The sequence below is a fragment of the Bombina bombina genome, chromosome 2, assembly GCF_027579735.1.
Source record: "Bombina bombina isolate aBomBom1 chromosome 2, aBomBom1.pri, whole genome shotgun sequence".
Taxonomy (NCBI): domain Eukaryota; kingdom Metazoa; phylum Chordata; class Amphibia; order Anura; family Bombinatoridae; genus Bombina; species Bombina bombina.
The window spans coordinates 782,787,128-782,810,542 of NC_069500.1; the positions used below are offsets into that span (position 1 = coordinate 782,787,128).

Genomic DNA, 23,415 nt, shown 5'->3' on the forward strand with positions numbered 1-23,415 from the left:
CTAGAACAAAGCACTTCATGCGGTAAAAAAAAACAAAAGAAAACTGTATCCTTAACCGGGAAGACCGGTAACCGCTTAAGAAAATGATGTCCCGGTGTGTCTAGCCCATACCTGCTCTATCAAACAGGGAGCTTGGGTAGTGATCTATGAAAGTCCAGGTATATTTAGTAAATGATCCCCACATGTTAATATCAATTTCCTGCCACCAGGTCCGGCCGTCTATCTGGAAAGGTAATCTGTGCTTTGCGGAGGGCTGTACCGTTACATTTCCAACTGCTCCGGATCTCTGTAGAGCTTGCACAATCTGTTTTCCCCCATTTGGGGCTCTAGCTGCGCCATCACGTACTGGAGACTTGGCGAGCCCAAGACCGCTGACTGCCGCACAGTACTTGTCACTCAATCCGCAGGCATAACTGGCTGGGTAAGAGCTCGGCGTTCCACAAACACACCTGGGTGTCACCTTATATAAAGCTGGTTTCTGTAGCGATTCATTCTCACAAAGAAAGCATTCAGTTTCTTTAAGGCTTACTTGCAGCATGGTGTTAGCCGCCATCTTGACAGTAGAATGGTAGGTAGTGGCGGGCTCAATTCTTATAGCATGTGTGAGCTCCCCGAACATATCATCTATTTGCAGTGCGAGTTTTCTCAAATGGATACTGATCTGACTCCAATATTTATTCTCCATAGTTGGAAGTAGCATCCGGGACAACCGTGAGGGGAGAATCGATATTTTCAATACGCAGCAGCCTCCAGAGGCCTTCAAAAGGATATTCCTGCGATCGCTGTTGAATATAGCAGGCAGATAAAGATTTCAACAAACTCAGTATACGTTCCCATGCATATCGCTAAAGCTTGGGTCTGCAGATGCATAAGTTAGCAGCACATATCAAGAGGATTTTTAGTATGGCTAGGAGAGCTTCAGAATTGTGCCGCCGGCCATGATGGGTGCTTGGCCCCGCCCCCCTGTTTAATTAATTTAAACATTCCTTTGTCTAATATGTCTATCCTTAACTAATGTTTATGCATATATTGGTGAATGCCTTCTCTTTGAATATTTTTACTTGGCGATAGTCTTATGGTGACCACAAATTTAAATGTTTGCCCACTCTAAAAATGGAGGTCCGTGTACCGGATATCCGGTCTAAGGATTTTGAATGACTTAAATTAAGGTTTTGGACATGCGCACACCATCCTTGATAAAGCTTAATGCGAAACGTACGTTGGATTCATAGTTCTCTGGCGTTTTCCCAAGTATCTGCACACCAATAAGAAGAGCAACAGTTACTGGACTTTCTGGGGGAGGTTGTGTGGTTCAGTTTCTACACTCCTTACCTACGGTTTCTAGTATCTTGTTAAGCTCATATTGAGCAATTACTATATTGTATTGCCTAAACTTATTACAAAAGGTGTGGATAACAGGTCTTGTGACGCTATTTTATATATTTCTTCTGTTAAGTGTGATCAGTCCACGGGTCATCATTACTTCTGGGATATTACTCCTCCCCAACAGGAAGTGCAAGAGGATTCTCCCAGCAGAGCTGCATATAGCTCCTCCCCTCTACGTCACTCCCAGTCATTCTCTTGCACCCAACGACTAGATAGGATGTGTGAGAGGACTATGGTGATTATACTTAGTTTTATATCTTCAATCAAAAGTTTGTTATTTTAAAATAGCACCGGAGTGTGTTATTACCTCTCTGGCAGAGTTTGAAGAAGAATCTACCAGAGTTTTGCTATGATTTTAGCCGGAGTAGTTAAGATCATATTGCTGTTTCTCGGCCATCTGAGGAGAGGTAAACTTCAGATCAGGGGACAGCGGGCAGATGAATCTGCATAGAGGTATGTAGCAGTTTTTATTTTCTGACAATGGAATTGATGAGAAAATCCTGCCATACCGATATAATGTCATGTATGTATACTTTACACTTCAGTATTCTGGGGAATGGTACTTCACTAGAATTACACTGTAAGAAATACATAAAGCTGTTTAATAACTAGAGATTATGTTTAACGTTTTTGCTGGAATGTAAAATGGTTTTCATTTGCTGAGGTACTGTGTGAATAAATGTTTGGGCACTATTTTTCCACTTGGCAGTTGCTTAATCTGTTTTTCTGACAGTTTCTGTTCTCCCTCACTGCTGTGTGTGAGGGGGAGGGGCCGTTTTTTGGCGCTTTTACTATGCATCAAATATTTCAGTCAGCAACTCATTGTATTCCCTGCATGATCCGGTTCATCTCTACAGAGCTCAGGGGTCTTCAAAACTTATTTTGAGGGAGGTAATTTCTCTCAGCAGAGCTGTGAGAATTATAGTTTGACTGAGATAAAAAACGTTTATTCTGTAATTTGTTTCCTGCTTTCAGAATTTGTTATCTTTGCTAATGGGATTAAACCTTTGCTAAAGTTGTGTTGTTTACAAGGATTGAGGCTATAACTGTTTCAATTTATTAATTTTCAACTGTCATAGATCTTCTGTGCTTCTTAAAGGCACAGTACGTTTTAATATTATTCTAATTGAATTGTATTTCCAAGTTGCAAGTTTATTTGCTAGTGTGTTAAACATGTCTGATTCAGAGAATGATACCTGTGTCATTTGTTGCAATGCCAAAGTGGAGCCCAATAGAAATTTATGTACTAACTGTATTGATGCTACTTTAAATAAATGTCAATCTGTACAAATTGAACAAATTTCACCAAACAACGAGGGGAGAGTTATGCCGACTAACTCGCCTCACATGTCAGTACCTACATCTCCCGCTCAGAGGGAGGTGCGTGATATTGTAGCGCCGAGTACATCTGGGCGGCCATTACAAATCACATTACAGGATATGGCTACTGTTATGACTGAGGTTTTGGCTAAATTACCAGAACTAAGAGGTAAGCGTGATCACTCTGGGGTGAGAACAGAGTGCGCTGATAATATTAGGGCCATGTCAGACACTGCGTCACAGGTGGCAGAACATGAGGACGGAGAACTTCATTCTGTGGGTGACGGTTCTGATCCAAACAGACTGGATTCAGATATTTCAAATTTTAAATTTAAACTGGAAAACCTCCGTGTATTACTAGGGGAGGTGTTAGCGGCTCTGAATGATTGTAACACAGTTGCAATACCAGAGAAAATGTGTAGGTTGGATAAATATTTTGCGGGTACCCGACGAGTACTGAGGTTTTTCCTATACCTAAGAGACTTACTGAAATTGTTACTAAGGAGTGGGATAGACCCGGTGTGCCGTTCTCACCCCCTCCGATATTTAGAAAAATGTTTCCAATAGACGCCACCACAAGGGACTTATGGCAAACGGTCCCTAAGGTGGAGGGAGCAGTTTCTACCTTAGCTAAGCGTACCACTATCCCGGTGGAGGATAGCTGTGCTTTTTCAGATCCAATGGATAAAAAGTTAGAGGGTTACCTTAAGAAAATGTTTGTTCAACAAGGTTTTTATTTTGCAACCCCTTGCATGCATTGCGCCGATCACTGCTGCAGCGGCATTCTGGATTGAGTCTCTGGAAGAGAACGTTGGTTCAGCTACTCTGGACGACATTACGGACAGGCTTAGAGTCCTTAAACTAGCTAATTCATTCATTTCGGAGGCCGTAGTACATCTTACTAAACTTACGGCGAAGAATTCAGGATTCGCCATTCAGGCACGCAGGGCGCTGTGGCTAAAATCCTGGTCAGCTGATGTTACTTCTAAGTCTAAATTGCTTAATATACCTTTCAAAGGGCAGACCTTATTCGGGCCCGGGTTGAAAGAGATTATCGCTGACATTACAGGAGGTAAAGGCCATGCCCTGCCTCAGGACAAAGCCAAAGCCAAGACTAGACAGTCTAATTTTCGTTCCTTTCGTAATTTCAAAGCAGGAGCAGCATCAACTTCCTCTGCACCAAAACAGGAAGGAGCTGTTGCTCGCTACAGACAAGGCTGGAAACCTAACCAGTCCTGGAACAAGGGCAAGCAGACTAGGAAACCTGCTGCTGCCCCTAAGACAGCATGAATTGAGGGCCCCCGATCCGGGATCGGATCTAGTGGGGGGCAGACTTTCTCTCTTCGCCCAGGCTTGGGCAAGAGATGTTCAGGATCCCTGGGCGCTAGAGATAATATCTCAGGGATACCTTCTGGACTTCAAATACTCTCCTCCAAGAGAGAGATTTCATCTGTCAAGATTGTCAACAATCCAGACAAAGAAAGAGGCGTTTCTGCGCTGCGTACAAGAGCTCTTGTTAATGGGAGTAATCCATCCAGTTCCACGATCGGAACAGGGACAGGGGTTTTACTCAAATCTGTTTGTGGTTCCCAAAAAAGAGGGAACTTTCAGACCAATCCTGGACTTAAAGATCCTAAACAAATTCCTAAGAGTTCCATCGTTCAAGATGGAGACTATTCGGACAATTTTACCTATGATCCAAGAGGGTCAATACATGACCACTGTAGATTTAAAAGATGCTTACCTTCACATACCGATTCACAAAGATCATTATCGGTACCTAAGATTTGCCTTCCTAGACAGGCATTACCAGTTTGTGGCTCTTCCATTCGGATTGGCTACAGCTCCAAGAATCTTCACAAAGGTTCTGGGTGCTCTTCTGGCGGTACTAAGACCGCGGGGAATCTCGGTAGCTCCATACCTAGACGACATTCTGATACAAGCTTCAAGCTTTCAAACTGCCAAGTCTCATACAGAGTTAGTGCTGGCATTTCTAAGGTCACATGGATGGAAGGTGAACGAAAAGAAAAGTTCACTCGTTCCACTCACAAGAGTTCCCTTCCTGGGGACTCTTATAGATTCTGTAGAAATGAAGATTTACCTGACAGAGGACAGGCTAACAAGACTTCAAAGTGCTTGCCGCACCCTTCATTCCATTCAACACCCGTCAGTGGCTCAATGCATGGAGGTAATCGGCTTAATGGTAGCGGCAATGGACATAGTACCCTTTGCACGCTTACACCTCAGACCACTGCAACTGTGCATGCTAAGTCAGTGGAATGGGGATTACTCAGACTTATCCCCTTCTCTGAATCTGGATCAAGAGACCAGAAATTCTCTTCTATGGTGGCTTTCTCGGCCACATCTGTCCAGGGGGATGCCATTCAGCAGACCAGACTGGACAATTGTAACAACAGACGCCAGCCTTCTAGGTTGGGGTGCCGTCTGGAATTCTCTGAAGGCTCAGGGACAATGGAGTCAGGAGGAGAGTCTCCTGCCAATAAACATTCTGGAATTGAGAGCAGTTCTCAATGCCCTCCTGGCTTGGCCCCAGTTGACAACTCGGGGGTTCATCAGGTTTCAGTCGGACAACATCACGACTGTAGCTTACATCAACCATCAGGGAGGGACAAGAAGCTCCCTAGCTATGATGGAAGTATCAAAGATAATTCGCTGGGCAGAGTCTCACTCTTGCCACCTGTCAGCAATCCACATCCCGGGAGTGGAGAACTGGGAGGCGGATTTCTTAAGTCGTCAGACTTTTCATCCGGGGGAGTGGGAACTTCATCCGGAGGTCTTTGCCCAAATACTTTGACGTTGGGGCAAACCAGAGATAGATCTCATGGCGTCTCGACAGAACGCCAAGCTTCCTCGTTACGGGTCCGGATCCAGGAGCAGTCCTGATAGATGCTCTGACAGCACCTTGGGACTTCAGGATGGCTTACGTGTTTCCACCCTTCCCGTTGCTTCCTCGATTGATTGCCAGAATCAAACAAGAGAGAGCATCAGTGATTCTAATAGCACCTGCGTGGCCACGCAGGACTTGGTATGCAGACCTGGTGGACATGTCATCCTGTCCACCTTGGTCTCTACCTCTGAAACAGGACCTTCTGATACAGGGTCCCTTCAAACATCAAAATCTAACTTCTCTGAAGCTGACTGCTTGGAAATTGAACGCTTGATTTTATCAAGACGTGGGTTTTCTGAGTCAGTTATTGATACCTTAATACAGGCTAGGAAACCTGTTACCAGAAAGATTTACCATAAGATATGGCGTAAATACCTATATTGGTGTGAATCCAAAGGTTACTCTTGGAGTAAGGTTAGGATTCCTAGGATATTGTCTTTTCTACAAGAAGGTTTAGAAAAGGGTTTATCTGCTAGTTCTTTAAAGGGACAGATCTCAGCTCTGTCCATTCTGTTACACAAACGTCTGTCAGAAGTTCCTGACGTCCAGGCTTTTTGTCAGGCTTTGGCCAGGATTAAGCCTGTGTTTAAAACTGTTGCTCCACCATGGAGTTTAAACCTTGTTCTTAATGTTTTACAGGGCGTTCCGTTTGAACCCCTTCATTCCATTGATATAAAGTTGTTATCTTGGAAAGTTCTATTTTTAATGGCTATTTCCTCGGCTCGAAGAGTCTCTGAATTATCAGCCTTACATTGTGATTCTCCTTATTTGATTTTTCATTCGGATAAGGTAGTCCTGCGTACTAAACCTGGGTTCTTACCTAAGGTAGTTACTAACAGGAATATCAATCAAGAGATTGTTGTTCCTTCTTTATGCCCAAATCCTTCTTCAAAGAAGGAACGTCTACTGCACAACCTGGATGTAGTCCGTGCTCTAAAATTTTACTTACAGGCAACTAAGGAATTTCGACAAACGTCTTCTCTGTTTGTCATTTACTCTGGGCAGAGGAGAGGTCAAAAAGCTTCCGCTACCTCTCTTTCTTTTTGGCTTCGTAGCATAATTCGTTTAGCTTATGAGACTGCTGGACAGCAGCCTCCTGAAAGAATTACAGCTCATTCTACTAGAGCTCTGGCTTCCACTTGGGCCTTCAAGAATGAGGCCTCTGTTGAACAGATTTGCAAGGCTGCAACTTGGTCTTCGCTTCATACTTTTTCCAAATTTTCCAAATTTGACACTTTTGCTTCATCGGAGGCTATTTTTGGGAGAAAGGTTCTTCAGGCAGTGGTTCCTTCTGTATAAAGAGCCTGCCTATCCCTCCCGTCATCCGTGTACTTTTGCTTTGGTATTGGTATCCCAGAAGTAATGATGACCCGTGGACTGATCACACTTAACAGAAGAAAACATAATTTATGCTTACCTGATAAATTCCTTTCTTCTGTAGTGTGATCAGTCCACGGCCCGCCCTGTTTTTAAGGCAGGTAAATATTTTTTAATTTATACTCCAGTCACCACTTCACCCTTGGCTTTTCCTTTCTCGTTGGTCCTTGGTCGAATGACTGGGAGTGACGTAGAGGGGAGGAGCTATATGCAGCTCTGCTGGGTGAATCCTCTTGCACTTCCTGTTGGGGAGGAGTAATATCCCAGAAGTAATGATGACCCGTGGACTGATCACACTACAGAAGAAAGGAATTTATCAGGTAAGCATAAATTATGTTTTTATACATTGTGTTTTAATAAATTCATTTATCTGAACAACTGGTACAAGAATCTGTTTACCCAACAGTATAAAAGTGGGTGTGCGCTTCTACCTGAGCTTGGCTATAGCTCCACCGCATGTGAGTAACCATTTGCACAGACACAAGTTTTGTATTGCAACAAAGTTACAGAATTACGCTATGTGGCATATTTTCTCTTTTTTATGAGGATCAAGGGAGACCACACAGAAGACTGAAGAGTGCCAGGAAGAATATACATATCCTTATATGAACTTTATATTAATTTTTACATTTATTAGTGGCACCACATATATAAAATTATTTTTATTTTTTATTTTGTGTTTATCTTATCATATCACATTTATTTAATTTATTCACCTTTTTTTGTGATATTTTGGTACTTATCAGGCTCGCAAGCCTGTTACTAGGAAAATTTACCATAAGATATGGCGTAAATATCTTTATTGGTGCGAATCCAAGGGCTACTCATGGAGTAGGGTTAGGATTCCTAGGATTTTGTCCTTTCTCCAAGAAGGATTGGAGAAGGGATTATCAGCTAGTTCCTTAAAGGGACAAATTTCTGCTTTGTCAATTTTACTACACAAGCATCTGGCGGATGTCCCAGACGTTCAGTCTTTTTGTCAGGCTTTAGTCAGAATCAAGCCTGTGTTTAAACCTGTTGTTCCACAATGGAGTTTGAATTTAGTTCTCAATGTTCTTCAAGGGGTTCCGTTTGAACCCATGCATTCCATAGATATTAAGCTTTTATCTTGGAAAGTTTTGTTTTTAGTTGCGTTACACTGTGACTCGCCTTATCTTATATTCCATTCTGATAAGGTGGTTTTGCGTACTAAACCTGGATTCCTTCCTAAGGTTGTTTCAAATAAGAATATTAATCAGGAAATTGTTGTTCCTTCTTTGTATCCTAATCCTTCTTCTAAGAAGGAGCGTCTGTTACATAACTTGGACGTGGTTCGTGCCTTGAAGTTTTACTTACAAGCGACCAAGGATTTCCATCAAACATCTTCCCTATTTGTTGTTTATTCTGGAAAGCGTTGGGGTCAAAAAGCTACAGCTACCTCACTTTCTTTTTGGCTGAAAAGCATCATCCGTTTGGCATATGAGACTGCTGGACAGCAGCCTCCTGAAAAAATTACAGCTCATTCTACGAGAGCAGTGGCTTCCACATGGGCTTTTAAAAACGATGCTTCTGTTGAACAGATTTGTAAGGCTGCGACTTCATACCTTTTCCAAATTTTACAAATTTGATACTTTTGCTTCTTCTGAGGCTATTTTTGGGAGAAATGTTCTTCAAGCAGTGGTGCCTTCCGTTTAGGTATCTGTCTTGTCCCTCCCGTTCATCCGTGTCCTTTTGCTTTGGTATTGTATCCCACAAGTATGGATGAATCCGTGGACTCGTCGTATCTAGTAGAAGAAAAGGAAATTTATGCTTACCTGATAAATTGATTTCTTCTACGATACGACGAGTCCACGGCCCTCCCTGTCATATTAGACAGATTATATTTTTGTTTTCAAAACTTCAGTCACCTCTGCACCTTTTAGCTTTTCTTTTCTCTTCCTATACCTTCGGTCGAATGACTGGGATTGGAGAGAAGGGAGGAGCTATATAGACAGCTCTGCTGTGGTGCTCTTTGCCACTTCCTGTTAGCAGGAGGATAATATCCCACAAGTAAGGATGAATCCATGGACTCGTCGTATCGTACAAGAAATCAATTTATCAGGTAAGCATAAATTTCCTTTCTCCAACATAGGTGTGTCCGGTCCACGGCGTCATCCTTACTTGTGGGATATTCTCTTCCCCAACAGGAAATGGCAAAGAGCCCAGCAAAGCTGGTCACATGATCCCTCCTAGGCTCCGCCTTCCCCAGTCATTCTCTTTGCCGTTGTACAGGCAACATCTCCACGGAGATGGCTTAGAGTTTTTTAGTGTTTAACTGTAGTTTTTATTATTCAATCAAGAGTTTGTTATTTTAAAATAGTGCTGGTATGTACTATTTACTCTGAAACAGAAAAGAGATGAAGATTTCTGTTTGTAAGAGGAAAATGATTTTAGCAACCGTTACTAAAACCGATGGCTGTTCCACACAGGACTGTTGAGAGGAATTAACTTCAGTTGGGGGAACAGTGAGCAGACTTTTGCTGCTTGAGGTATGACACATTCTAACAAGACTATGTAATGCTGGAAGCTGTCATTTTCCCTATGGGATCCGGTAAGCCATTTTTATTACAGACTGTAAATAAGGGCTTCACAAGGGCTTTTTAAGACTGTAGACATTTTCTGGGCTAAATCGATTCATATATAAACATATTTTATTCTCCATAGCCTTGAGGAATTATTTTAATCTTGGGAATTTTGTAAAATATATCGGCAGGCACTGTATTGGACACCTTATTCTCTAGGGGCTTTCCCTAATCATAGGCAGAGTCTCATTTTCGCGCCTGTATTGCGCACTTGTTTTTGAGAAGCATGACATGCAGTCGCATGTGTGAGGAGCTCTGATACATAGAAAAGACTTTCTGAAGGCGTCATTTGGTATCGTATTCCCCTTTGGGCTTGGTTGGGTCTCAGCAAAGCAGATACCAGGGACTGTAAAGGGGTTAAATGTAAAAACGGCTCCGGTTCCGTTATTTTAAGGGTTAAAGCTTCCAAATTTGGTGTGCAATACTTTTAAGACTTTAAGACACTGTGGTGAAATTTTGGTGAATTTTGAACAATTCCTTCATACTTTTTCGCAATTGCAGTAATAAAGTGTGTTCAGTTTAAAATTTAAAGTGACAGTAACGGTTTTATTTTAAAACGTTTTTTGTACTTTGTTATCAAGTTAATGCCTGTTTAACATGTCTGAACTGCCAGATAGACTGTGTTCTGAATGTGGGGAAGCCAAGGTTCCTTCTCATTTAAATAGATGTGATTTATGTGACACAAAATTTAGAGAAAATGATGCCCAAGATGATTCCTCAAGTGAGGGGAGTAAGCATGGTACTGCATCATCCCCTCCTTCGTCTACACCAGTCTTGCCCACTCAGGAGGCCCCTAGTACATCTAGCGCGCCAATACTCCTTACTATGCAACAATTAACGGCTGTAATGGATAATTCTATCAAAAACATTTTAGCCAAAATGCCCACTTATCAGCGAAAGCGCGACTGCTCTGTTTTAGAAAATACTGAAGAGCATGAGGACGCTGATGATATTGTTTCTGAAGGGCCCCTACACCAGTCTGAGGGGGCCAGGGAGGTTTTGTCTGAGGGAGAAATTTCAGATTCAGGGAAAATTTCTCAACAAGCTGAACCTGATGTGATTACATTTAAATTTAAGTTGGAACATCTCCGCGCTCTGCTTAAGGAGGTGTTATCCACTCTGGATGATTGTGAGAATTTGATCATCCCAGAGAAACTATGTAAAATGGACAAGTTCCTAGAGGTCCCGGGGCCCCCCGAAGCTTTTCCTATACCCAAACGGGTGGCGGACATTGTAAATAAAGAATGGGAAAGGCCCGGTATACCTTTCGTCCCTCCCCCCATATTTAAAAAATTGTTTCCTATGGTCGACCCCAGAAAGGACTTATGGCAGACAGTCCCCAAGGTCGAGGGGGCGGTTTCTACTCTAAACAAACGCACCACTATACCCATAGAAGATAGTTGTGCGTTCAAAGATCCTATGGATAAAAAATTAGAAGGTTTGCTTAAAAAGATGTTTGTTCAGCAAGGTTACCTTCTACAACCAATTTCATGCATTGTCCCTGTCACTACAGCCGCGTGTTTCTGGTTCGATGAGCTAGAAAAGGCGATCACTAGTAATTCTCCTTCTTATGAGGAGATTATGGACAGAATCCGTGCTCTCAAATTGGCTAATTCTTTCACCCTAGACGCCACTTTGCAATTGGCTAGGTTAGCGGCGAAAAATTCTGGGTTTGCTATTGTGGCGCGCAGAGCGCTTTGGTTGAAATCTTGGTCAGCGGATGCGTCTTCCAAGAACAAATTGCTTAACATTCCTTTCAAGGGGAAAACGCTGTTTGGCCCTGACTTGAAAGAGATTATCTCCGATATCACTGGGGGTAAGGGCCACGCCCTTCCTCAGGATAGGTCTTTCAAGGCCAAAAATAAACCTAATTTTCGTCCCTTTCGTAGAAACGGACCAGCCCCAAGTGCTACGTCCTCTAAGCAAGAGGGTAATACTTCTCAAGCCAAGCCAGCCTGGAGACCAATGCAAGGCTGGAACAAGGGAAAGCAGGCCAAGAAACCTGCCACTGCTACCAAGACAGCATGAAATGTTGGCCCCCGATCCGGGACCGGATCTGGTGGGGGGCAGACTCTCTCTCTTCGCTCAGGCTTGGGCAAGAGATGTTCTGGATCCTTGGGCGCTAGAAATAGTCTCCCAAGGTTATCTTCTGGAATTCAAGGGGCTTCCCCCAAGGGAATTGTCTTCAGACCACATAAAAAAACAGGCATTCTTACATTGTGTAGAAGACCTGTTAAAAATGGGAGTGATTCATCCTGTTCCATTAGGAGAACAAGGGATGGGGTTCTACTCCAATCTGTTCGTAGTTCCCAAAAAAGAGGGAACGTTCAGACCAATCTTAGATCTCAAGATCCTAAACAAGTTTCTCAAGGTTCCATCGTTCAAAATGGAAACCATTCGAACAATTCTTCCTTCCATCCAGGAAGGTCAATTCATGACCACGGTGGATTTAAAGGATGCGTATCTACATATTCCTATCCACAAGGAACATCATCGGTTCCTAAGGTTCGCATTCCTGGACAAGCATTACCAGTTCGTGGCACTTCCGTTCGGATTAGCCACTGCTCCAAGGATTTTCACAAAGGTACTAGGGTCCCTTCTAGCGGTGCTAAGACCAAGGGGCATTGCAGTAGTACCTTACTTGGACGACATTCTGATTCAAGCGTCGTCCCTTCCTCAAGCAAAGGCTCACACGGACATTGTCCTGGCCTTTCTCAGATCTCACGGATGGAAAGTGAACGTAGAAAAGAGTTCTCTATCTCCGTCAACAAGGGTTCCCTTCTTGGGAACAATAATAGACTCCTTAGAAATGAGGATTTTTCTGACAGAGGCCAGAAAAACAAAACTTCTAAACTCTTGTCAAATACTTCATTCCGTTCCTCTTCCTTCCATAGCGCAGTGCATGGAAGTAATAGGTTTGATGGTTGCGGCAATGGACATAGTTCCTTTTGCGCGCATTCATCTAAGACCATTACAACTGTGCATGCTCAGTCAGTGGAATGGGGACTATACAGACTTGTCTCCGACGATACAAGTAAATCAGAGGACCAGAGATTCACTCCGTTGGTGGCTGTCCCTGGACAACCTGTCACAGGGGATGAGCTTCCGCAGACCAGAGTGGGTCATTGTCACGACCGACGCCAGTCTGATGGGCTGGGGCGCGGTCTGGGGACCCCTGAAAGCTCAGGGTCTTTGGTCTCGGGAAGAATCTCTTCTACCGATAAACATTCTGGAACTGAGAGCGATACTCAATGCTCTCAAGGCTTGGCCTCAGCTAGCAAAGGCCAAGTTCATACGGTTTCAATCAGACAACATGACGACTGTTGCGTACATCAACCATCAGGGGGGAACAAGGAGTTCCCTGGCGATGGAAGAAGTGACCAAAATCATTCAATGGGCGGAGACTCACTCCTGCCACTTGTCTGCAATCCACATCCCAGGAGTGGAAAATTGGGAAGCGGATTTTCTGAGTCGTCAGACCTTACATCCGGGGGAGTGGGAACTCCATCCGGAAATCTTTGCCCAAATTACTCAACTGTGGGGCATTCCAGACATGGATCTGATGGCCTCTCGTCAGAACTTCAAGGTTCCTTGCTACGGGTCCAGATCCAGGGATCCCAAGGTGACTCTAGTAGATGCACTAGTAGCACCTTGGACCTTCAAACTAGCTTATGTATTCCCGCCGTTTCCTCTCATCCCCAGGCTGGTAGCCAGGATCAATCAGGAGAGGGCATCGGTGATCTTGATAGCTCCTGCGTGGCCACGCAGGACTTGGTATGCAGACCTGGTGAATATGTCATCGGCTCCACCATGGAAGCTACCTTTGAGACGAGACCTTCTTGTTCAAGGTCCGTTCGAACATCCGAATCTGGTCTCACTCCAACTGACTGCTTGGAGATTGAACGCTTGATCTTATCAAAGCGAGGGTTCTCAGATTCTGTTATTGATACTCTTGTTCAGGCCAGAAAGCCTGTAACTAGAAAAATTTACCACAAAATATGGAAAAAATATATCTGTTGGTGTGAATCTAAAGGATTCCCTTGGGACAAGGTTAAAATTCCTAAGATTCTATCCTTTCTTCAAGAAGGATTGGAGAAAGGATTATCTGCAAGTTCCTTAAAGGGACAGATTTCTGCCTTGTCTTTGTTACTTCACAAAAAGCTGGCAGCTGTGCCAGATGTTCAAGCCTTTGTTCAGGCTCTGGTTAGAATCAAGCCTGTTTACAAACCTTTGACTCCTCCTTGGAGTCTCAATTTAGTTCTTTCAGTTCTTCAGGGGGTTCCGTTTGAACCCTTACATTCCGTTGATATTAAGTTATTATCTTGGAAAGTTTTGTTTTTGGTTGCAATTTCTTCTGCTAGAAGAGTTTCAGAATTATCTGCTCTGCAGTGTTCTCCTCCTTATCTGGTGTTCCATGCAGATAAGGTGGTTTTACGTACTAAACCTGGTTTTCTTCCGAAAGTTGTTTCTAACAAAAACATTAACCAGGAGATAGTCGTGCCTTCTTTGTGCCCGAATCCAGTTTCAAAGAAGGAACGTTTGTTGCACAATTTGGATGTTGTTCGCGCTCTAAAATTCTATTTGGATGCTACAAAGGATTTTAGACAAACATCTTCCTTGTTTGTTGTTTATTCTGGTAAAAGGAGAGGTCAAAAAGCAACTTCTACCTCTCTCTCTTTTTGGATTAAAAGCATCATCAGATTGGCTTATGAGATTGCCGGACGGCAGCCTCCTGAAAGAATCACAGCTCATTCCACTAGGGCTGTGGCTTCCACATGGGCCTTCAAGAACGAGGCTTCTGTTGATCAGATATGTAAGGCAGCGACTTGGTCTTCACTGCACACTTTTACCAAATTTTACAAGTTTGATACTTTTGCTTCTTCTGAGGCTATTTTTGGGAGAAAGGTTTTGCAAGCCGTGGTGCCTTCCATTTAGGTGACCTGATTTGCTCCCTCCCTTCATCCATGTCCTAAAGCTTTGGTATTGGTTCCCACAAGTAAGGATGACGCCGTGGACCGGACACACCTATGTTGGAGAAAACAGAATTTATGTTTACCTGATAAATTACTTTCTCCAACGGTGTGTCCGGTCCACGGCCCGCCCTGGTTTTTTAATCAGGTCTGATAATTTATTTTCTTTAACTACAGTCACCACGGTATCATATGGTTTCTCCTATGCAAATATTCCTCCTTTACGTCGGTCGAATGACTGGGGAAGGCGGAGCCTAGGAGGGATCATGTGACCAGCTTTGCTGGGCTCTTTGCCATTTCCTGTTGGGGAAGAGAATATCCCACAAGTAAGGATGACGCCGTGGACCGGACACACCGTTGGAGAAAGTAATTTATCAGGTAAACATAAATTCTGTTTTTTCTGATTCGGTCATTGAGACCATGATCCAGGCTTGTAAACCGCTGACTAAAAGGATTTATTATAAGATATGGCGTACATATCTATACTGTTGTGAATCCAAAGGTTACTCATGGAGTAGAGTTAGGATTCCTAGGATTTTGTCTTTTCTCCAAGATGGATTGGAAAAAGGGTTGTCGGCAAGTTCTTTGAAGGGTCTGATCTCTGCTTTATCTATTTTGTTACATAAACATCTGGCAGATGTTCCAGATGTTCAATCTTTTTGTCAGGCTTTGGTTAGAATCAGGCCTGTGTTCAAACCGGTTACTCCTCCATGGAGTCTGAATTTAGTTCTTAATGTTCTCCAATGGCCTCCATTTGAGCCTATGTATTCTTTAGATGTTAAAGGGACACTCAGGTTAAATACAATTTTCATGATTCAGATACAGCATGTAATTTTAAACAACTTTCCAATTTACTTCCATTAAAAAAAATGTGCACAGTCTTTTATATTTACAATTTTTGAGTCACCAGATCCTACTGAGCATGTGCAAGAATTCAGACTATACGTATATGCATTTGTGATTGGCTGATTGCTATCACATGGTACAAGGGGAGTGGAAATATACATAACTTTAAAATGTGTTATAAAAAATTCTACTACTCATTTGAAGTTCAGACTAAGTGCTATTGCATTGTCTTGTTATCTTGCATTTGTTGATTATGCAAATCTAATGTGTTGACTGGTCCTTTAAGTTGTTATCTTGGAAAGTTTTATTTCTTGTTGCTATTTCCTCTGCTCGAAGAGTCTCAGAACTTTCGACTTTGCAGTGTGAATCTCCTTACCTTATCTTCCATTCGGATAAAGTAGTTTTGCGTACTAAGTTAGGATTTCTTCCTAAGGTTGTTTCTGACAGGAACATTAACCAGGAGATTGTTGTTCCTTCCTTGTGTCCTAATCCTTCTTCTCAGAAGGAACGACTTTTGTACAATTTGGACGTGGTTCGTGCTTTAAAGTATTACTTACAGGTGACTATAGATTTTCGTCAGTCTTCTTCTTTGTTTGTGTTTTTTTCAGGAAAACGTAAGGGTCAGAAAGCTACGGCTACTTCCCTTTCTTTTTGGCTGAAGAATATTATCCGATTTGCATATGAGACTGCTGGACAGCAACCTCCAGAGAGAGTTATGGCTCATTCCTCGAGGGCTGTTACTTCCTCTTGGGCATTCAAAAATGAAGCTTCTGTGGAACAGATTTGCAAGGCTGCAACTTGGTCCTCTCGTCACACTTTTTCAGTTTTACAAGTTTGATACTTTTGCCTCAGCTGAGGCCGCCTTTGGGAGAAAGGTTCTTCAAGCAGTGGTGCCTTCCGTTTAGGTTCCCTGTCTTGTCCCTCCCGTATCATCTGTGTACTCTAGCTTTGGTATTGGATCCCATTAGTAATTGAGGTGATTGTGTCATAAAAAAAGAAAACAAAATTTATGCTTACCTGATAAATTTATTTCTTTTTTGACACGATGAGTCCACGGCCCGCCCTGTTGTTATTTGAAACAGGTGGTTGGGTTTGTAAACTTCAGACACCTCTGCACCTTATTACTTCCTTTCTCTCCTTGACTTCGGTCGAATGACTGGGTTGGGAGTGAAGGGAGGTGATATTTATCAGCTCTGCTGTGGTGCTTTTCGCTGCCTCCTGCTGACCAGGAGGTGAATATTCCATTAGTAATTGATGGTCCGTGGACTCATCGTGTCAAAAAAGAAATACATTTATCAGGTAAGCATAAATTTTTGTTTTTGAACTACTGATTAAAGCGTTTAAAAAGCAACCATGAATGCCACTATGAAAACTTAGTCAGGAAAAGCAAATGGCATATATTAAATTCTCATATTCATGTCTGTATTTCTATACCATTTGTGCTGCAATCATTTAATTTTACTGCACAGAGAACCCCTATGAGATCCTAAATAGAGTGGTGTGATTTAAAAAGCAGGAGATGACCCCCATTAAACCAGAAGTTCCTTGTAAAACCAATTGTGTGCATACACTGGTGATTTTTGGCTCTAATTTCTAAGCTATTCCAATCCATTAACTATTTGCATGAGCAAAACTGCTTGAATAATGTAAACAATACAACAAAAGATCTACTGAAAGTGATGGTAAATCCTAGCGTTTTGAGGCCAGTGGAACAAATAAAGGGGACTTTCAGTCACAAAGTATAAAATACTTCTTGCTGAAAGTTCCTTTCTCTTTCCTATGGTGTTTGGCGCACTGTGGGCCTCAAACAGCCCACGGCAGAACGCTATTTTGCAGAGAGGTGATCATAGCCAATAGTATGCTAGCTATCTCATAATGCCAGCTGGGCAGCACGGCTATTGGCTAAGAGATGGAAGCATCACTTCATTGAACAAATAGCATTCTGCTGCGGGCGACCTGAGGCGCTCAGCGTGGCTTACGCTACAGGCAAATAAAGGAAGTTTCAGCATGAAGTATTTTATACTTCATGACTGGAAGTCCTCTTTATTTGTTGCAGTGGCAAATCCTAGCATTTCAGAAATGCTTGGATTTACCATCACTTTAAACACATGAATATATTTATATAAAATGCTGTTTACAGGCTTTTCTATCAGTTTTTCATAGTCCTTCACAGAAGCAAAAACATAAGCAATAAAGGGAAAGGTAAAATGAGGGCTACTTGATTAAGTGCTGATGACTTACGTGTTTGGGTGCAAAAATATTAATCCACAATGCAATAAAAGGGACATGGAAGTAAAAAATTAACTTTAATTGTTCAAATTGAACATGCAATTTTAAGAGACTTTTCAGTTTTTTTGTATCATATTTACTTTGTTGTCTTGGTATCCTTTGTTGAAAAGCATGCAGGATTGGTGATTGTACATATGCCATTTTTCATTGGCTTAAGAGATGTGTTCTGCTAGCTCCAAGTAGTACGTAGCTTCTCTACAGCTCATTTTAACTGTATTTATCACATAGATAATTTTATTATTGCTGCTTGCATATAACTAACACAGTTGAGCACTTTTATATCCCTTTAAGGAATAGATACCAATCTCTTCTTTCAGTACCACCACTTACAGTTAATCTGCATGCTTTGACCCATAGCCTTAAAGTGATAGTAAAACCTAGTGTTTTTGAAATGCTAGGATTTACCAGTGGAACAAATAAAGCAGACTTTCAGTCATGAAGTATAAAATACTTCATGCTGAAAGTTCCTTTTATTTGTTTGAAGGGTTCGCCACACTGAAATCCTCAGGCAGTCCACATCAGAACGCTAATTTTGTTGTGAGGTGAGGTTTTCACCTCTTAGCCAATATCCGTGCGTGCCAGCTGGCATTATACCAGATAGTTAGCATGCTATTTGCTAAGATCACCTCAAAGCAAAATAGCGTTCTGCCATGGGCTGCCTGAGTTGCTCAGCGTGGCAAATGCTTTAGACAAATAAAGGAACTTTCAGCATGAAGTATTTTATACCTGATGATTGAAAGTCCCCTTTATTTTGTTCCACTGCTAAATCCTAGCGTTTCACAAGCACTAGGTTTTACTATCACTTTAATTTCCATTGACACCCTCAACTAGAAACACTTCAGAGTTTCCTGATTATGGCATCATCAATATATTTCTAAGGGATAGTTTGAGGGAGGAGACCAGTGAAATATTAAGCAAAATAGTTTTCTATACAAACTTTCATATAATTTGCTTTTTTGATTGTAGGTCATTTGTAAAGAGATTTTCTGTAGCAAACAAAAACATACCTGATATTCATCCTGGGGAGGAAATATTCCAGCTATCTGCATCAGGTACTCTATTTAACCATCATACCCTTGACCTGAGAAATTCTGAATTCATTGCACAAAGTGCCGAAGAAAAGCTTATCTTTAGGTGAGCATTGTGACTTGATTATGTAATATAATTTGTGAAACATATCTGTCAATCAGTTGCGTTTGATATTATTTAAAATTAGTGAACCTTAAAACCAATTGTAACTGTTATTATAATGAACAGAATGTGTTTATACAGAGTATTAGTCTCTCTATACTTTCTAATAGCAGAAACTTCACGGAGAAGTTAAACACACTTCCCGTTTTCTTCAGTCCTGTTACTTGCTGTTTGTAGTATATGATCTAAACTGCAGAAATGCTTCAGCTAAAGGTATTTTTTGGACAGTTGAAAAAACAAAAAGTAGTTAGAATTTCTTAATTAATTTAACCAATTATCATCCAAGTACTGCTAGTAGTGTGAAATGTCACCCAGTAATGTCAGCGTACATAGGGGGTGCTGAGGGCAAAGAAGGAGTAGCTCCCTTGCAGCACTCCCTTGAATACAACTCAAAATAGAAACAATGCATCTATGTGGGAATCACTCTACAATAAAACTTTACATTTAATTCAACAATAAAAAATATTTTAAAATGACCAGTTACAAATAGTAATAAACCACTTGCAGCCAGATCCATCTTGTTTATCTGCAAAAGGATACATCACATCCAGATTATACTAATTCATATGGAGACATCAGATTGGACTAGAAGGTCAATTGTTGTCTATTGTTCAAATAAACAGATCCTTAGCTTGTTAATGGCCTACACCTGTTTGTACAAAAACTATCTTTAAACAAAATCTTTTCCCCTTCTAATGATAGTCTTAGTAAGGAAGAAGTTAACTAGGACTTAGCTGAATTATTATAAGAGAATGAGGGTGGGGGAGAAATTGGCTAAAACATTAAAAAATATATTCCATATTCATGCCCCAGTTGGCAACAATTTCCACATTTTCTTCTTAAATGGAAAGAGTCCACAGCTGCATTCATTACTTTTGGGAATTAAGAACCTGGCCACCAGGAGGAGGCAAAGACAACCCAGCCAAAGGCTTTAATACTTCTCCCACTCCCCTCATCCCCCAGTCATTCTTTGCCTTTCGTCTCAGGAGGTTAGCAGAGAAGTGTCATAATTTTTGTTTTTTGTCTCTTATGGAGGGTAGTACTCTTCGGCAGGGGACAGGAGGTTTAAGTAGTCCTGTCAGTCTCTCTATGAGGGCTTGGATGAAAGGGAGAGTCTTTCTGCGAAACCATCCCGACTCATATTAACAGCTCCTCAAGCAATCAGCGTTGTCGAACTTCGCTCTGCTGCCTGCTTTCTTCTCTCAAGTCTATGGCGGAGGCGATGCCACCATTTGTCACATTTGAAAGGCCGTGTTCCTGTTCTACGGCGTAGATTCCGGTAAGATTGTTTAATTTTACTTTATCGTTAATGTAATGTGAATATTTTCCCGGGAGGCTACACACCTTTGCGGTTCTAACTATATGACATAAGGGTCTCAGTGAGTCTCTGTTAGTATCTTGGAATCGAGGGTTAATATCTCCTGACGGGGGGTTATTGAACAGGGGGTTTATAATCATGTTTGTTATGTGATTCAACCTGCTTATGTGATGTTTATGGGCTCGTGGCTGGAACTTTGAAGCCTTTGGAAGTGACACAGCTTTTTGGTTGGGCGCTTTTTTTGGACTGTACGGTTCATCTTGTGTTCGGGCGTGGTTACGCTCCGTTACCCATTTCCGCATTCCTGACTGTGTGGCGACGGTGATATTCTAGTCCGCAGGGGTCTTGTCATAGGCGGTGGTGAGTGCCCCAGCCATTGTGGGTGTCAGGTGCCATTTTTGTTTTAATACTTTAGTCCATATTGATATTTCTTCTATCCAGTTATGGAGGATTCTGATGCTGAGACTGTGCTCATTTCAGATTCAGTTACGAAGGATTCTGATACCGAGACTATTTTAATTTCAGATTCTGTGTCCGGTGATGACTCCGGATTGGCCTCGTTAACACATGTCGTTTGTCATGTTAGTTTTGTTCCGTATGCCATAGAAGAGCGCCTGGTTCCTCGGGCTCCTTCAAGAGGCGAGTTCCCTACCAATTCATACTTCTACACATGCGGGTAACCCAGTTTTTAGTTCCTCCATGCGGGGTGGCGTGTTCCCCCCGGAGGTTGTAGCACATTTTCGCTTCAAGATATTGTCCGTCTGCAGAGTCCAGACGTTCATTTGAGATTGTGCTCGTGCCCTATTGTCCCGGGTCTTCCGCCTTGGGGTGGGCCTCTATAGTTCCCTGTGGGTGTAACTGTTCTGGAGTGTTGTGTCTTTCGTTACCGGATTGTGCGCCTTAGCGTGTTGCTTAGACATCTTTTTCAGTTATTGAATGACCCTATCGTTAACAGATATGGGGACTTTCAGTCTGATAATGCGAATGGTGCACCTCATTAGACATGTGGGGTTATCTCCTGTTTGTCATTTGTTTGAGATCTTTCCCAGTTATTTTGTAAGATAGGGCTTCGTTTGGCTGGTCCTGCGGGCAGTCCTGTATCTTTTGGGCGTTAACCTTCGGGTTGCCTTATAATTTATTTTGTATTTAATGGGATGTCTTTTGTTTGTGTTTGCTTCCTTCAGGAACCTTCTGGGATCGATACTCTTTGTTACTTCTTTAGAATTTGTTTGGACATGTTAGTCCTATGTTTAAAATAATGTCTGTTTTCCTTTTTCCCCCCTAAGTGGGAGAATTTATGCAGCTTGCCGGTCAGGACCCTGAGTGCAGGCTGGTCCTGTCAGGTTCGTTTGGTTTTGTGGCTGTTGAGACACGTGGCGCTGTTTCTGCTGGATCGGTAGTAGCGCTGAATGCTCAAGTTATCATTGTTTTTTATGTTCAACTAAGCATTCGAGAGGACCTGTGGGTTCATGAGGCGGGAAAGGATTGTTTCAATCCTTAAAGGCCTTCAGTCATGGATGACCGGGCAGGGGAGTGTTCCGCTGCATCACTCTATCTGACATCTGATTTCATCAGAACCTAGAGTTCCTCCTCCATGTGGGGGGGGCTGGCGGGCGTCGTATTCCCCTGTTAGTTTGCCAGGGTACCCGTGGATTCTCTGCTCTGCAGGTGAATGGGTTGGCTGTGCCTCTGTGGGGTGAACTACTTGTGTGGGGGCCCTTTCTAGGACATTTGCGGGGAATTTTTTCTTCCCGTTTAGCCGGTGGCTTCGGCCCTTGAGGATGGTTCTTGCCTTTCTGGCTTCTTCCCTTTTTCTTTAGGGAATATTCGCTTCTTCGGGAGATGGATTCCTTACTAGGGGCTTCTCTTGGTCAGGAAGTGAAAGGTGGACTTAGTTTCACCTGGAATCTTGCTGGTCAGACTGTGGGGCCTTGTTTTGAAAGATCCTAGGGTCTATGGCCTTGTCTGTTTTCAGAGTTGGGTTGTACTTGTACTCTGGGGGGATGGCTCTGCCATCTTTACGCTCGTTCCTGTGCCAGTTTCGGGATTCTTTGTTCCCTTGTATTGGTGGCCCAACTGGGTCTGCAGGTCAGGATGCCTGAGCGGTCTATAGGTCTCAGTATCCTTTGGGATGTGTGAGCTTGCTGAGTCTATTCTGTTAGCTCTGTCTGCTAGGAGATGGGTTTCCTTGCTCCTTTTACCGGAGACTGTTTCCTCTTCCTTCAGGTTCTGAGGGTAATTCCTCCTTCTCGGGGAGCCTCGATGGAGGCTTTGTTTTCCTTTTTTAGGGACCTGTGAGTAGGTCTGGTGGCTTCGGTTGCCTGGAGCGTGCCCTCTGTCGGGGGCTGTTTTGTGCAGTCTGTTTCTTGACTGCTTCTTTTTCTGCATTGCAGCTAGCTGGACTGCTAGATTAGCGTCCTAATGCACTGTGGCTACTCTGCCCTGTAGCAACCCGAGGGTTGCAAGTTCGATCCTCTGCAAGGTCTACTCAGCCTTCCTTTCGAGGTTGATAAGATGAGCAGCACATTGAGTCCCTTAAGAGGGATTAGCCGAGCTTTACAGGACATTCATGTTTTAGCTCCCTCTGTGTTCTTATACTTGGGGTTTCGCCTGGGTCTATTACACGCTCTTTCATGGTCGAATACTTGAGTATCTATGGGCAGGCGCTGGGAGAACTTTGCCGCTTTAGTTGCGTTCCATTCTTGCAGGATGTTGGGGAGATGTCTTTCGGTCTCTTTGCCCGTTATTATCCGGGTTTCGCCTGATATATGCGTGACCTCCTTCCCTGTTTGGGTTGATTTGGGTCTCTTATTGCTGGGCCCACTCTTGGAGGTGCTGTTTTTTTCGGTTCCTCTGTCCTCCTTTGCCTTGTTCCCTTTGGGGTTTTTCGGCTGGTTTACCCTTCATTTGTGAGGGGTGAGTGGTGGGGGACCGTCTGTGGGGCGATGATGTCTCTTGGTACTGTTGGCTCAGTTAAGTCTGTTTTGTGGTCTCTAATTTGGCTCTGGACTGTCTGCGAGTCAGTATCTCTGGGGTTTTTCCTTTGAATTTTTTTTTCTTGGCTTCGGACGAAGCGGGATTTTTTATTGGGAAGAGATTCAGGCCTGGTGCAGTATTGTTTTCCCAAAAGTATTGAATGCAGCTGTGGACTCTTTCCATTTAAGAAGAAAAACATAAATTATGCTTACCTGATAATTTCCTTTTCTTCTG

At 42.7% G+C, this 23,415-nt stretch overlaps 1 protein-coding gene across 1 annotated transcript in view; it reads left to right on the top strand.

Moving 5' to 3' along the window:
- LOC128649596 (SMC5-SMC6 complex localization factor protein 2) overlaps positions 1-23,415 on the top strand; it is a 284,779-nt gene that overhangs the window by 95,625 nt on the left and 165,739 nt on the right. Inside the window, exon 6 of the mRNA XM_053702952.1 lies at positions 18,663-18,830. Coding sequence (XP_053558927.1) covers positions 18,663-18,830 — 168 coding nt within the window. The remainder of the gene's footprint in view (positions 1-18,662; positions 18,831-23,415) is intronic.